General features: G+C 40.0%; 2 protein-coding genes across 3 annotated transcripts; both read left to right on the top strand.

The window, feature by feature from the left end:
• The first annotated feature begins 6,671 nt into the window (after window positions 1–6,671).
• LOC122030355 lies at window positions 6,672–8,123 on the top strand. Its single transcript, XM_042589567.1, has 3 exons — window positions 6,672–6,971; window positions 7,170–7,398; window positions 7,529–8,123. The coding sequence occupies exons 1-3, from the start codon at window positions 6,768–6,770 to the stop codon at window positions 7,957–7,959; spliced, it is 864 nt and encodes a 287-aa protein (XP_042445501.1). The 5' UTR covers window positions 6,672–6,767; the 3' UTR covers window positions 7,960–8,123.
• Window positions 8,124–9,281: 1,158 nt separating this feature from the next.
• LOC122029452 (trifunctional UDP-glucose 4,6-dehydratase/UDP-4-keto-6-deoxy-D-glucose 3,5-epimerase/UDP-4-keto-L-rhamnose-reductase RHM1-like) lies at window positions 9,282–12,726 on the top strand. Of its 2 annotated transcripts, none has more exons than XM_042588439.1 (3): window positions 9,282–9,831; window positions 10,416–11,995; window positions 12,081–12,726. In XM_042588439.1, the coding sequence occupies exons 2-3, from the start codon at window positions 10,430–10,432 to the stop codon at window positions 12,528–12,530; spliced, it is 2,016 nt and encodes a 671-aa protein (XP_042444373.1). In that variant the 5' UTR covers window positions 9,282–9,831; window positions 10,416–10,429; the 3' UTR covers window positions 12,531–12,726. The 2 variants fall into 2 exon arrangements, with proteins under 2 accessions (XP_042444373.1, XP_042444374.1); XM_042588440.1 differs by having other exon boundaries at window positions 9,373–9,739.
• Window positions 12,727–13,680: the final 954 nt, after the last annotated feature.

Raw genomic sequence — 13,680 nt, 5'->3', positions numbered from 1 at the left:
AAATTATATCAAATGAGAAAAAAAATAATTGTCAATCAAATTGTAGGTTCATGATATATTTGTTTCAACTAATACACAATTCGAAAATTGTTGATAAATTTTAAAATTTTTCATGGCCAATGATCTTGCCCCGCAATGTGGGTGTGTGATTCACCAGTGAGTTAGCTTTGTTGTCAACTTAATCGTCAATCACAAAGTAACAACGGGGATGATTGAGTGATGAGTAACCTAGCTGAAAGTAAATAAGAATAAGAGGGTTAGAATTACGATCAAGGGATTCTTCGACGTAGCTACTCTGACACTTAAGTTAGACGAAGAATATAAGTATTAGAGTTTTGTTGTACGTAGGTGTGCTCATGCGTACCTTTGATATCAGAAAGGACTACTTTTCATAAAGAGAATGTAGACATTTTTCTTCTATTCCAATCCCCACGCTGTCATTATTAAATTCTTAAATAATATAAGATTTATTCTATTCATTGTTTTTTTCCTCATAATAATTGAGATTAATATACTTTTTCCTTCTATTCCAATCCTTATGCGGTCATTATTTAATTTCTTAAATAATGTAAAATTTATTATTCTCATCGCCTTTTCCCCATAAAAATATGAGATTTGCGCGATGGTTATTCTTTTCCTAAAATGGTTCTTCATCATGCATCGTTTAGGGCTCAATTGACTGGGAGGCTGTGGATTTAGGAAGACCTGAGACTTTCCAAAGCCCGAGAATTTCCTGTTTGGAACCACTTTAGCCGTTTTCATCAATTCTCTCTTATTCACATGGCGCCTACTAATAATTCTCCGGATCATAAGTCTTTCCTTCAAGTCTAGTTGAAGGAGGTGACAATCCGACTGACTGAACTATAGTATAGCCATAATAACCCCATTTGCTTTTGATTGCTTAAGCCCTGTGGCAAAATCTATTGTGTATTTAAGAAGAGGTTATGTATTAAATAATTGCATGCCTTAATCATCATGTCCTTTAATACAGTCATTCCTTTTAAGCACGCCACTTGCATCATCTATCTTAATTCCTAAACTTAGAATGTACCAGTGTGCCTATGAGGTTGCATCACATTAATGTGATGAGACTCACGGCCAAGAAAACTAGTCATCTTTTAAACAGGTAATGATTATCTTGAGTTTTTATTTATTCCATGTACTCAATCCTACGATGAAAAATCGGTCCCACCTTTTAACGGCAGAGATCCAACGATCCTCTTGAATAAGTCAAACTATATTAGGTTAGATAAGAACGCTTCTGTATGCACTTGCTTCTTCTCTCATCGTCGCTTCTTTATTTTCTTCATCTTCGAGTTATCTTCTTCACCTAGTAAGTGTAGGGTTGATGCACGTGAGAGGTGGGGGGAGGGGGGATCACATGATATATTTTTAATTAAGACCTTTTTCCATTTTGAAATTAAGTACGTAGTGGAAATATAACTAAATAAAAATGTAGCAAAACATAGAGAAGCAATCGCTAACACAGGTTCATTTTACTTGGTTCGGAGCTTTCGATGACTCCTACTCCAAGGCTTGCACTTGAGAACAATGTAAGAAAAGTAAAGTTATACCAACAACAAAAGAAATGGAAGCTTGGTTATAGGTTGTCGAGGCAGCTTTTCGGTGTTGTAGGAGTCTTCTGGGAGTAGCGTACAAGTATGAAAGTTGGAGTGAGTGATGCCTTGAAGCCTCTGGTCGAAGTCCTTTTTATAGATCCTTTTCGGGCACCCAGACTACCCCAGGCGCCTCCAACAAGGCCTAGGACTCCGCTGGTGGCTCCCGGACCACCTACGGGCACTTGGATTGCTGATGTGGCCGCACCTCGGCGAAAGTCTATCTCTAAAAATTTATCCATCTCCGGGCGTCAGGACCTATCTGAGCACCTGTACTCTGACATGTATCAACTTATCAGCATGTTCCACTTCAGCTGGGCGCCTCCTCGGGTTCGGACCAATCCAGGCACTAGGACCCTGTCTGAGCGCTCAGATCCTTCTCGAGCGCTTGGAGCCCATTTCCAGCCAACTTTAAACTTTAATTCTTGTACCATAATATTAGCACAACAAGCAATTATATGAAAATGAAAGTAGTAATATATTTGACAGTTTTCGGATTATCCGGTCCTAACTTTGAGTTTCACTAAAACCCTAGGTCGAACTGAGACTTACTATTCCCTCAATCAGGAATGCATCCTCACTGAATCTATCCTCTAGTTGCTTATATTTACTTACCATTTACAGTCACTTGACTTGCATCTTGACCACAAGGTCTTCCTGTCAGTTGTAAGGTCCGCAGACCTGACTGAACTTCGGTCAGCTGTCAAGTCCTGCAAACCCAACTAAACTTCCTGTCATATATCAGGTTATTTCTTAACCTATCCGGACTTCGTATCAGTTATCAGGTCCTCAGACCTCACATGTCTTTAGCTTAGTGTCAGGTCCTCTAAGCTCATTAATTTCTGCACATTTGGTAATAAGGTTAGACAACACAATATCTGACTTAAATCCATTTATCATTCATCAAAATCTAAATTTAACCATTCGTATTAACTACACTAATAATTTTTCCTCTTTAGATGTAATGATAATCTAGGTTAAAGTTAGAAAAATATGCAAAATAAAACATAACACTAACATGTATGATAAAATAATTATTATGTTGTTCTCTTTACATTAGTTTTGGGTTATGATTTTTCATTTTTCTTATTTTAAACCCTTGCCTTTTATTTTTCTTATCTTAAACTCTTACTCTCAAAAATAGAAATACAAATAAGTTACAACCAAAAGTAAATGATGTAAGTTAGCAAATGAATCAAGTAAGCTAGCAAATATATTAATGGTTTTCATGTTTATTTTAGGGAGAGTTGCAAAAGATTTTCAAAGTTTTTGTCAAGTAATTTTTCTAATTATTTTGCAACATATTTTTCAAAGACATTTTTCAAACTATTTTTCACAATGTTACAAATAAAGTATTTAAACTTTTTAAAAAATTATGAAGTAATTGTCTGTGCAAGTTGCACTAATAATTTAGTTTTGATGTATAATAAATAGGTTAAAGTTAGATGTATTGTTCGTTTAATTATTCTACCAAGTGTGTAGAAGTTGGCTGGTCTAAACGACCTGACATCAGACTAAAATTCAGCTAGATCCATGAGACCCGATAGCTAGTGGAAGTCCAGATAGGTTCGCGGGGCCCGATATCTAGCATAAAATCTAGTTGGGTTCGCGGGACATGACAATCAACATAAATCCAGTTAGATCCGCTGACCTAACAACTGGCAGGAAGACCTGGTGGGTCAAAGGCAAGTCAAGCGACTGCAAGTGTAAGTGAATGTAAGCAACTAGAGGAGAGATCCAGTAAGGACGTGTTCTCCATTAAAGGAATTGTAGGCGTCGGTCCAGTTTAAATCCATTTGGGAAACCTAAATTGAGACCTTAACTAGATCCTGTTCTCAATAAGACAGGATCTAATTACTACTCTTATTTTATTGTGTTGTATTAACTTTGTTTTGCAGGGAAGAAACTGCTAAAGAAAAGGGAGTCCGAGCGCCCGAACTAGCTTGCCCAGGTGAGTGCTGCGGGCACCCAGGCGGTCCGAGCATCTGGACTAGCTTGCCCAAGTGGGTGCTCAAGTCAATGATTTACACAAACATAAACAAAGAATAGTAAGTATGCTGCAGTAAAAGTATGCTCAATAGCGAAGCATCGTATATATATCTCCATCTGTGGATGGAAATCCCTTTTATAGTGTCATTGTAGCGTCCGTGTACATATCTCAAAGCATGCATGTACACATTTTCCAAAGCGTCATAGAAAAAGACAAGTCAAAAAGTGTCCCTGATATTTTTCTTTAAGCGATTATGTCAATCTCTGATGTGACAAATTGAAAATATCTAAAGTACGAGTTGATTGCTCGGCATATTCTATTATTAGTGACACAAACCTTCAAAAAAATACAATGAGATACGTCGATAAATCTCGCTATAGATCGCTCGATCATGACCTCCGATCGTTCGAAACGATACTCCGAAAATTTTACTGTTATCTCTATCATTCCGTTGCATGAACAAGCTCACCCGTTCAACTTTATGCTCGTCCGCTCAGATTGACTTATCGTTCGTTTGGCCTTGCTATCCTATTCAACCGACTCCACCTGATCTACAGACTTTATTTCTTTAACTTCTACCTCCACATCAACAGTTGTTCCATACTTTAATACATGTGGGATCTCTTTCTGTCACCGTATCATAAATCTCAATTAGTATAAATTATTAATGTGGTTCGATTCGACATGAATTGTCCTAACATGGCGTGTCCAACCACGTGTCAGCTCACAAAATATTCATCCGTCTTCTCGAACTGGTCCACTCGTCGATAGGACTTGGGAGAGGACCGATCAGCCTCCGAATCCAACCCACACGGCACACACTTCCCCACAACTTGAATTTCAATCGGATTAATTCCTGGAAGAATCCAAAAGTCAATGTCGTCTTGCAATCATGACCAGTCCCGTGGGGTTCCTCGCCACAGGCAGAGTCGTCCCAATCCCCTTCTCCGTCTCTCTGCCAGCGAAACACGCATTCGGTTTCGTAATCAGTGGGCACTTTACTACGTCCAATACGATATACCGCGCCTAAACCTTATCCTTCTTGAAGACGCGACGTGGCTTCAGACGTGAAGGACCTCGCACCAACACCATTCTGGCAGTCAGTTGTCTCCGTGTGTGATGCGTATTCTACACATATTAAACCTTTATTTCCCCTTTCGATAAAAACTCTCGTGGCGTGTGCCTTGTCGAGTTAGCAGTCTCTTTCCCAGTGGCATTGACGATAAGAACGTTACCAACCCGATAAGTTTTCCGTTTCTTTTCCTAAAAAAACTGATAGATATCTTTAATTACGGTATATCATTGAGCTATTTTATTTCTCAATTATTATGCTAGCCGTCGTCGTCATTCATTGATGCGACGCATGCTGTTTGTGAACGCGCATTGTCCGCTCGACGAAGTTTAAGGTGTGACTTGTGTGAATCATGTGTCGGAAGGAATGGTCCATATCAAACTATTGGACAAAAATTAAAATCAAAGGAATAATAATTTTTTTCCAAAATTATTAAAGCGGCGCCTCATTTTGTGGCTTTATAAACAATGCAATGATTCTTGAGTTGAACATTTGCAATATATAATAGATAATTTAAAACATAAAAATTAAAAGTTTACGAGAGCAAGTTATCAGCTTTTAAAAATTTATATCGCCATTTAATAATTTTTTTTTTGTATATTGGAAAAATTATAAAGCAAAGAATATAGCAAAAAATTTAAAAAATGAAATTGAAAATTTTAAACATATGTTTTCCTCTTGAAATTAGTAATGTGGGTGTGACCATTCAAAATAAAGATGTATGATTTTTGATAATGTAAGATCGATCAAAAAATTATAGGAAAGTTTTTTTTTATAATGGAGAGGATGGTAGATTTTATATTTTTGATATGATATTAATGTGGAGGCTATAAAAAATCTCAGATTCCTAAACAAAGGATATACGAAAACGGAGGTAACTGAATTTTAAAAATAATATTTTTTCAGTTAAGTTATAATTATTGTGCATGGAACATTAACGGCAAGAAATTAATTATTTTGACAATTGTTCCTTATATCAGCGCCGACGATTAAGATATATTATGTTGAAAGAATATATTATCAGGCCACATTATTGTTTTTGTTTATTGATATAACGTAAATGGATAAGATCTCGATCTAAATGATAAATTATCTGTTGAAAAGATAATTGGCGCACTTTGGGAAAAATAATATGAAATATTTGAGTGTTGTATTTTTGGTCCAAGATCATTGATCTAATTTTTTTTTTTTATTTTAGAATTTTTATGGCATCAGTATTATGTCACCTTTTGAATTAAATGCATTATTTAATACATACTATATTGATATGATGATCGTGACGTGACATTTAAGGGAAAAAATAATTATGATACTGATTTTTTTTCTTTCTTTTTTTTTTTTTGTCTCTGAAAAATGGCATTTGTGAATTGTGCCACTGTTCCTTAACATAGACGAAGAAATACCTTCGCTGTATTTCGATAAAAATATTGAAAATCTGAGGTGCATTTTGATAAATCGGACCGACGAAATTCGGTGGTAATGTCAAAAATTGGCTGGTGAGATGACAAAAGCGACAGCCGACAGCCACGAAGAGGATATTCCTTCCGCTGCGATGCGGTGATCGTTAACGCTGGATACCGCAAGCATATTCTATCCCAGAACACGGGCCCTAGAGGAATGATTTCGTCTGTCCCGACCAATTCACCAAACAGAAAAGGCAGTCTTCTCATTTGCTGACACGGCCGACCCCACCAGGCGCTTCGTTGGCTGGGCCTGCGTTCAATGAGATGGTGTCCGGGTTGTCAAGGGAGACGGACGCGGAGAAGTGAGTGAGAAATAGAATAGGGAGAAAGGATAAGGATGTCAATAATTGAGCCAGAAGATGCGGTCGCCTGACGTGGATCCGCGCTGTGATTTCAACCCTGGGGTACCCGTTGAAGGGCCACTGAACGAATGCAGCCAATGAGAGCCCGCGGCGTGGAGAATCGAGCTGTTCACGGCGTCCCGTTCGTCCACGGTGTCGCCGTGGGCCCACCAGGCGTCGGCTCGTGTTTAAAAGGCAGCTCGCAGGGCCGTCAATGCATGCCATCGGCGAGCGGCGGAGTTGCCATCCGAATCCTGAAGAGCAACGGCAAAAGCGAGAGGAGACATGGGCGTGGAGGCGGTCGACGGCTGGATGAGCCTGTCGGACACGGTATTCAGCTTCTTGGAGGAAGGCGCGGACGAGAGCTCTAACGGAGGCGGGGGCGGCGATGACGCCTTCGAATGCGAAAGCGGCGACGACGAGGGGGCTTGTGAGAAAACCGCCGCAGAGAATGAGGCCTTTTGGGAATCGCAGCAACAGCTTCTTTATGTGAGCTTTTTCTTCTATTGATCTCCCTCTCTTCTCTCCGTTCTCAAAGGGGAAATTTTAGGTGTATTTAACTATTTCCTCGATTTAAAAAAAAACAAAAGGGGACGAAAATCACGTCTTTTCTAGTAAATTTGCAATTTTTAGCCACATGTTTCGGAAGTGACGGTCCTAATCATTTCTGAAAATAATATGTTACAGGAAGCTTTATCTCAGATCAGCTCTGCAGAGGTTAAATTGCTGCAGCGAACAAAGGATGCAGTAGGGAAGATGCAAGAGAACGGCATTGTGTGCTCTTGCTCCAGGACCAGAATGGTAAAAGAATGTCGGAATTGCGCATTAGCATACATTGCTAAAGAGCTTCATGAGATCGGATACGACAGCGCTGTGTGCAAGTCCAAATGGAAGAGATCTCCCGATATTCCTCCAGGTTAATATACATAATCAGTCTCCGTTGTGCAGTTCTAAGTGGAAAACGTCGATTCTCTGAACTATTTATTTATTAATCAAAGAACAATCGACAATAGCTGATGTCTCTCTGTTTTGATACAAATTAACAGGGGAGCACACGTACATCGACGCGAAGATGGAAACCAGGAGCGGCAAAAAGGGGCCCGTGAGGCTTGTCATCGAGCTAAATTTCCGGGCGGAGTTCGAGATGGCACGAAGCAGCCAGGAATACAGCCGCCTGGTGATGTGCCTGCCGGAGATCTTCGTCGGCAAGGCGGAGAAGCTCCGCAGCGTCGTGAAGATCGTGTACGCCGCGGCGAAGAAGTGCATGAAGGACAACAAGATGCACATGGCGCCGTGGAGAAAGCACAAGTACATGCAGTCGAAATGGCTGGGGACGTCGGAGAGGGTCCTGGTGCCGGCGATGGATTTCCTCGCCACCGCCGTACCCGATCGGCAGCAGCCGGCCAAGCTCCGGACGTCCATGCTGACGTTCTACCTTCATGCGTCACACGGTGGCAGTGGAAGCGGTGTGAATTGAGAGGGATGGTGGATGTTCGCGACCTTCTTGAGGTTTTCTCCTCTGCTTCAATTTTGCTTTGCCGACTTTGGGTTGATATTAGAGTCAGTGTAATCTCAGTTGATATTAGTGTAAATTCAAGGTTTAGCGTTAAATAAATTTAAACACATGTATATATTCTCTAATATTGATCTATTAATCAAAAAACTTTTATAAACTAATTAGAAATACATAAAGAAACTCTCAAATCAAACAGATGATCTTATATAATCAAAATTAGGTTTAGAAATCAATAAAATAAATTTTAAAATATAAAAATTTCAAATAATTAAATAAATAGAAATTAAGGAATTAATAATATCTAAACCATTATAAAAACTTAAATAACTATCACAGTAAGGATTGGTTAATCTTGGATTTAGCTTAGTAATCTTTTTAAACATTATTGATAGATTAAAAGCATCAAAATTTTCTTTCACAATAAGTAAAAAAGATGAATAAATGTAAAACAGATGAATAAATAGAAATTGATAAATTTCCATAGTTTATTTATGATATTTTGTTATGGATTATGCATGATGCTTAAATTTATATTTAGCAAATCAACTCACGATTAAAATTTCATAACTTAGTATTTGTTATAATTTACATTTTTTAAAGTTCATATTTATAATTCAAATACTTTCTGTTTTATGAATTGTTAATTATAAATTACACATGAAAATAAAATAAGATAAATGGAAGGGGAAAAAACATCATTTACAAATAAAATAAAATAAGATAAAATAAGATAAATTGTTAATTATGATTAAAGAAATCACGTCAATGAATTCATTCGAGTGTGAAAATGAAAGGAAAAAACAAAAAACAGTGGATATTTTTCTCATAAATAATTCATGTCTTCCATTTATTTTTTTTCCAAATATATATTTTAAATTTAGAGCAGTTTAAATTTCACTATCAGACTGTTGGCTTATCAGGAGCCTTTGATTTGAGAGGCCTGCAAAATCATTCTATTCGATTTCAATTAAACGAGTAAAATAATTCCGATTCTTATATAATTTATACTTTTCTGATCGGTGGTCCTTCCGATGATCAACAAAAATTAAAGGCTCAGGTCCAGTCCAATAAGAGCCTATTAAACACCCATTCCCGCCCTCACGGGTGGGATCAACCGGTTATGACATGGTATTCTTGCAACATGGGTCGGGAGGTCGAAGGTCTGCGGCAGCAATTGCGATAACATCAATATCTGTCCGTGCTAAACACCTTCGACCGCCATGTCATCGCCGGGCCCGTATTCACCGTGATTTACTTCCTCTCATACTCGTGGGGCAGGGGTGAGGGGGCCGCTGGGCGGCGGGACCCGCCTTTTGCAACATATTAAACACCCATTCCCACCAGAAGCGCGTCGGCGCACCCGGTGGAAGCCGCTTCTGAATTCATTTCAAGCCACGCTTCACGCCATCTTGGCCGTGAAGCTCGGGCGGTGGGGAATGCACGTGATTCGCCTTCCATCGCCGTCGAGAATGATGAATGAGCCGATTGGGACAGGTGCCTCGATTCCCGCGCCAATACGCCTTCCGCTAAGCGTTAATCCCTCGTTAATTAGCGTTACCGACCTTCATAAAACCGACAGCCACTCGCTTTATCCATCTCCGCGACAACTTCTCCGCGTTCGAAGATCCTCAATTTCGTCCTCTCCGCGGTTCTCGCCGAGGTCACCATTCAGTTCCTTGTTTCTTTCCTCTTCTTCCTGACCGACGCGGCTTCTTCACAATTGCTCTGCGCCTCGTATTTTGTAAGTTGTTGCTCCCGATCCATCCCTTGATCGCCTTTTTGAGGTTTTCCGAGTGGTGTCCATTGTGGTCGTCGAGCTTTACCACTGGAAAGGTGCGCTTTTCGCGGTTGTAGATCCAAAAAGCATCGCTTTTTTCCTCGGATCTGGATTCGGTTTTCGTAGTTTGTTTCTTTTGAGTGTAGGGCAAGCGATCTAGATCGGATAGATTCCTGCTCGGATTTGTCGTCGATGGTTCATGTCCGACGAATTTTATGCCGGTTATAAGTAATGCAGTGATCGCCGTTAGTGGCCTGGGAAACCCCCTTTTTTTTTTTTTTCAAGGACATTTTTACCGATCAACTCTATAGATTCTTTTTTGCACAATTTGATAATTCCTAAGATCATTCCTGGTTCCTAGTCGTGTTAATTAGCCTTTTAGTATTGGATCTATAATTGGTGCATGCTTCTGCCTTTCTTATTACATGATTGAGACGCATAATTCTTCAAAAAGATTCGATTTTCATCCTCTCCCTAAAATATTTGGAACTCTATTGGCTGATCTGCAGCCGATCTGATCTCTACTTTTTCGCCCCTACATTTTATTATTTGTACCTTTCTAGATTTCCTTATCACTGCAAATTTGTTCGTTGAAATAAAGGATACGACTTGTTCAGACAAACTTTCGACTTTTGTGCAGAATTTTGATTGCTAATGACGTCATACAAACCCAAGAACATCCTGCTTACTGGGGCTGCAGGCTTCATTGCATCCCATGTGGCAAACCGCCTAGTCCGTAACTATCCAGAGTACAAGATTGTGGTTCTTGACAAGCTTGATTACTGCTCCAACTTGAAGAACCTGAACCCATCGCGTTCATCTTCTAACTTCAAGTTTGTGAAGGGTGACATTGGGAGTGTTGACCTTGTCAATTACCTCCTGATCACGGAGTCCATTGATACCATCATGCATTTTGCAGCCCAGACCCATGTTGACAATTCTTTTGGTAACTCCTTCGAGTTCACTAAGAACAACATCTATGGCACTCACGTCCTCCTCGAGGCCTGCAAGGTCACTGGCCAGATCAGGAGGTTTATCCATGTTAGCACCGATGAGGTCTATGGAGAGACCGATGAAGATGCTGTAGTTGGAAACCATGAGGCATCGCAATTGCTGCCAACAAACCCATACTCAGCCACAAAAGCTGGTGCCGAGATGCTTGTCATGGCTTATGGAAGATCATACGGTTTACCTGTGATTACTACCCGAGGAAACAATGTGTATGGGCCAAACCAATTTCCAGAGAAACTGATACCTAAGTTTATCCTTTTGGCCATGAGGGGGCAGCCACTCCCTATCCATGGAGATGGCTGTAATGTCAGAAGCTATCTATACTGTGAGGATGTTGCAGAAGCTTTTGAGGTTGTTCTGCACAAAGGGGAGGTTGGGCATGTTTATAACATTGGGACAAAAAAAGAACGGAGAGTGATTGATGTGGCAAAGGACATCTGCAAACTCTTCTCGTTAGACTCTGACAAGGTCATTAAGTTCGTGGAGAATAGACCTTTCAATGATCAGAGATACTTTTTGGACGATCAGAAGCTGAAGAACTTAGGATGGTCAGAGAGAACCATCTGGGAAGACGGACTCAAGAAGACTATGGAGTGGTACATGAACAATCCAGACTGGTGGGGAGATGTTTCAGGAGCATTATTGCCTCATCCACGAATGCTAATGATGCCTGGCATGTTTGATGGTTCTGAAGAAACCAAGTCCTTGATTTTTCAGTCCATGGACAGTAATAAGCAGAACAAAATGTTGGTTCCCACCCCAAGGAGCAGTACGTCCTCTCCTAAGAAACCACAATTGAAATTCTTGATATATGGTAAAACTGGATGGATTGGGGGTCTTCTGGGGAAGCTATGCGAGAAACAAGCCATTCAATATGAATATGGAAGGGGACGTTTGGAAGATCGTTCACAACTCATATTGGATATTCAGAATGTGAAGCCAACACATGTTTTTAATGCCGCTGGTGTGACTGGTAGGCCTAATGTTGACTGGTGCGAATCACATAAGCAGGAAACGATTCGCACAAATGTTGTGGGGACTTTGACACTTGCAAATGTCTGTAGGGAGCATGATTTACTATTAATGAACTATGCTACCGGTTGTATATTTGAGTACGATGCTGAACACCCTGAAGGTTCTGGCATTGGTTTTAGGGAGGAAGACAAACCGAATTTTACTGGTTCCTTCTATTCAAAGACTAAAGCAATGGTAATTTCCTCCTTTCATTTTATCTCTCATCAATTTCCATTGCAGATCCAGCTAATAATTGAGCTCTGTTCTGTCTGTAATGCAGGTTGAAGAGCTTTTGAAAGAATATGAGAATGTATGCACCCTTCGAGTCAGAATGCCTATATCTTCTGACCTTAGCAACCCTCGCAATTTCATCACAAAGATCAGTCGTTATAACAAGGTTGTGAACATTCCAAATAGCATGACGATATTGGATGAACTTTTGCCCATTTCAATAGAGATGGCAAAAAGGAACTGCAGGGGCATATGGAACTTTACAAATCCTGGTGTGGTGAGCCACAATGAAATCCTAGAGATGTACAAGAGCTACATTGACCCTAGCTTCAAGTGGACCAACTTCACTTTGGAAGAACAGGCCAAAGTCATAGTTGCACCTCGAAGCAATAATGAACTGGATGCGACGAAATTGAAGAATGAGTTCCTTGAGTTGCTGTCCATCAAAGAATCTCTGATCAAGTATGTGTTTGAGCCAAATAAGGTCATTTCTAAGTGAAGCTCACCGAGATCATTACATTCATTTGCTTTAAGCAGTAGAGTCTTGGACTTGCTCAATTGCTGCTATTCACTAGATTCATTGCAGTATAAATATTATGATAATCTGTGTTAGTGTGGGAAGAGTTTTTTATCATCAGATAAGCTATGTAAGCTTTGTTTGTGTCAGGAAGAGATTACTAGATGTTTTGAAGTTACCTAGTGCCTCTGGATCAGCAATTCCTTTTTTTTTCTTTGCTTTTATTAGTTCCAAGCCCGACATATTTGGGGAGGGGGCGAGTAGGTTAACTACATAATTCCTTCGCAACTTTGAAGGAAGATTGAACTGTTGGATCAAGTCGCACATGAAGGGAGGAGGGGGTGAATCATGTGATTTTTAAAAATAAATCTTTTTCGTTTTTAAGAACAAAGTGCGCAGCGGAAAACTAAGTAAGAAAGTGAAATAGAAAAGCAAGTAAAAGAACACGCGTTCAGTTTTATTTGGTTTGGAGTCTTTGGTGACTCCTACTCCAAGATACAGGTCACACAGATCTATCGATGGATAATCCATTAAAATACCTCTTCTGGTACTTCCGGAAGAGAGAATCAAGTACAAAATAATTCGGAACAAGTGCAACACACTGCATTTGTACTTTTGTAGTAATTAAGTACACAAATGAAAAAATTACCAAACACTCTTTCAATATGGTTGGCTTGAGCTTGATGTTTGGGCGGCTTCTTAGTAGTAGACAAGTGTAGCAGAGTTGTAGCAGGAAGCTGGAGCGTTCGAAAGTCCGATCAGAAGTGCAGATATCAATGTGTTCTTTGATGGCTTGGGCGAGCACCCCTTATATTGAGTATGGAAGGCGCCTTCAAAGGCCCTGAAGGCACCTTCAATGTGGCAATTCTGATCCCGAACAGCTCAGTCCTTATCTTTGACGAATTCTGAACTTTATCCTGTGGAAGACGTCTTCCATGCATTGAACGTGTCTTCTATGAACAATGCCAAGACGCCTTCCATCCCCTGGAAGGCGCCTCGGGTACTACTCATCCGAGGCTTTTTGTGCTCTTATTACCTTGCAAAGCGTGTTAGTCCAATAAATCAAATAATAACCTGTAAGATAAGTGTCAGCACAATAATACTGAGTAGTAATTAAACCCTGTCTCCCCGA

This window comes from Zingiber officinale, chromosome 10B, assembly GCF_018446385.1.
Source record: "Zingiber officinale cultivar Zhangliang chromosome 10B, Zo_v1.1, whole genome shotgun sequence".
NCBI lineage: Eukaryota > Viridiplantae > Streptophyta > Magnoliopsida > Zingiberales > Zingiberaceae > Zingiber > Zingiber officinale.
This window is presented reverse-complemented; position numbering and strand designations above follow the sequence as displayed.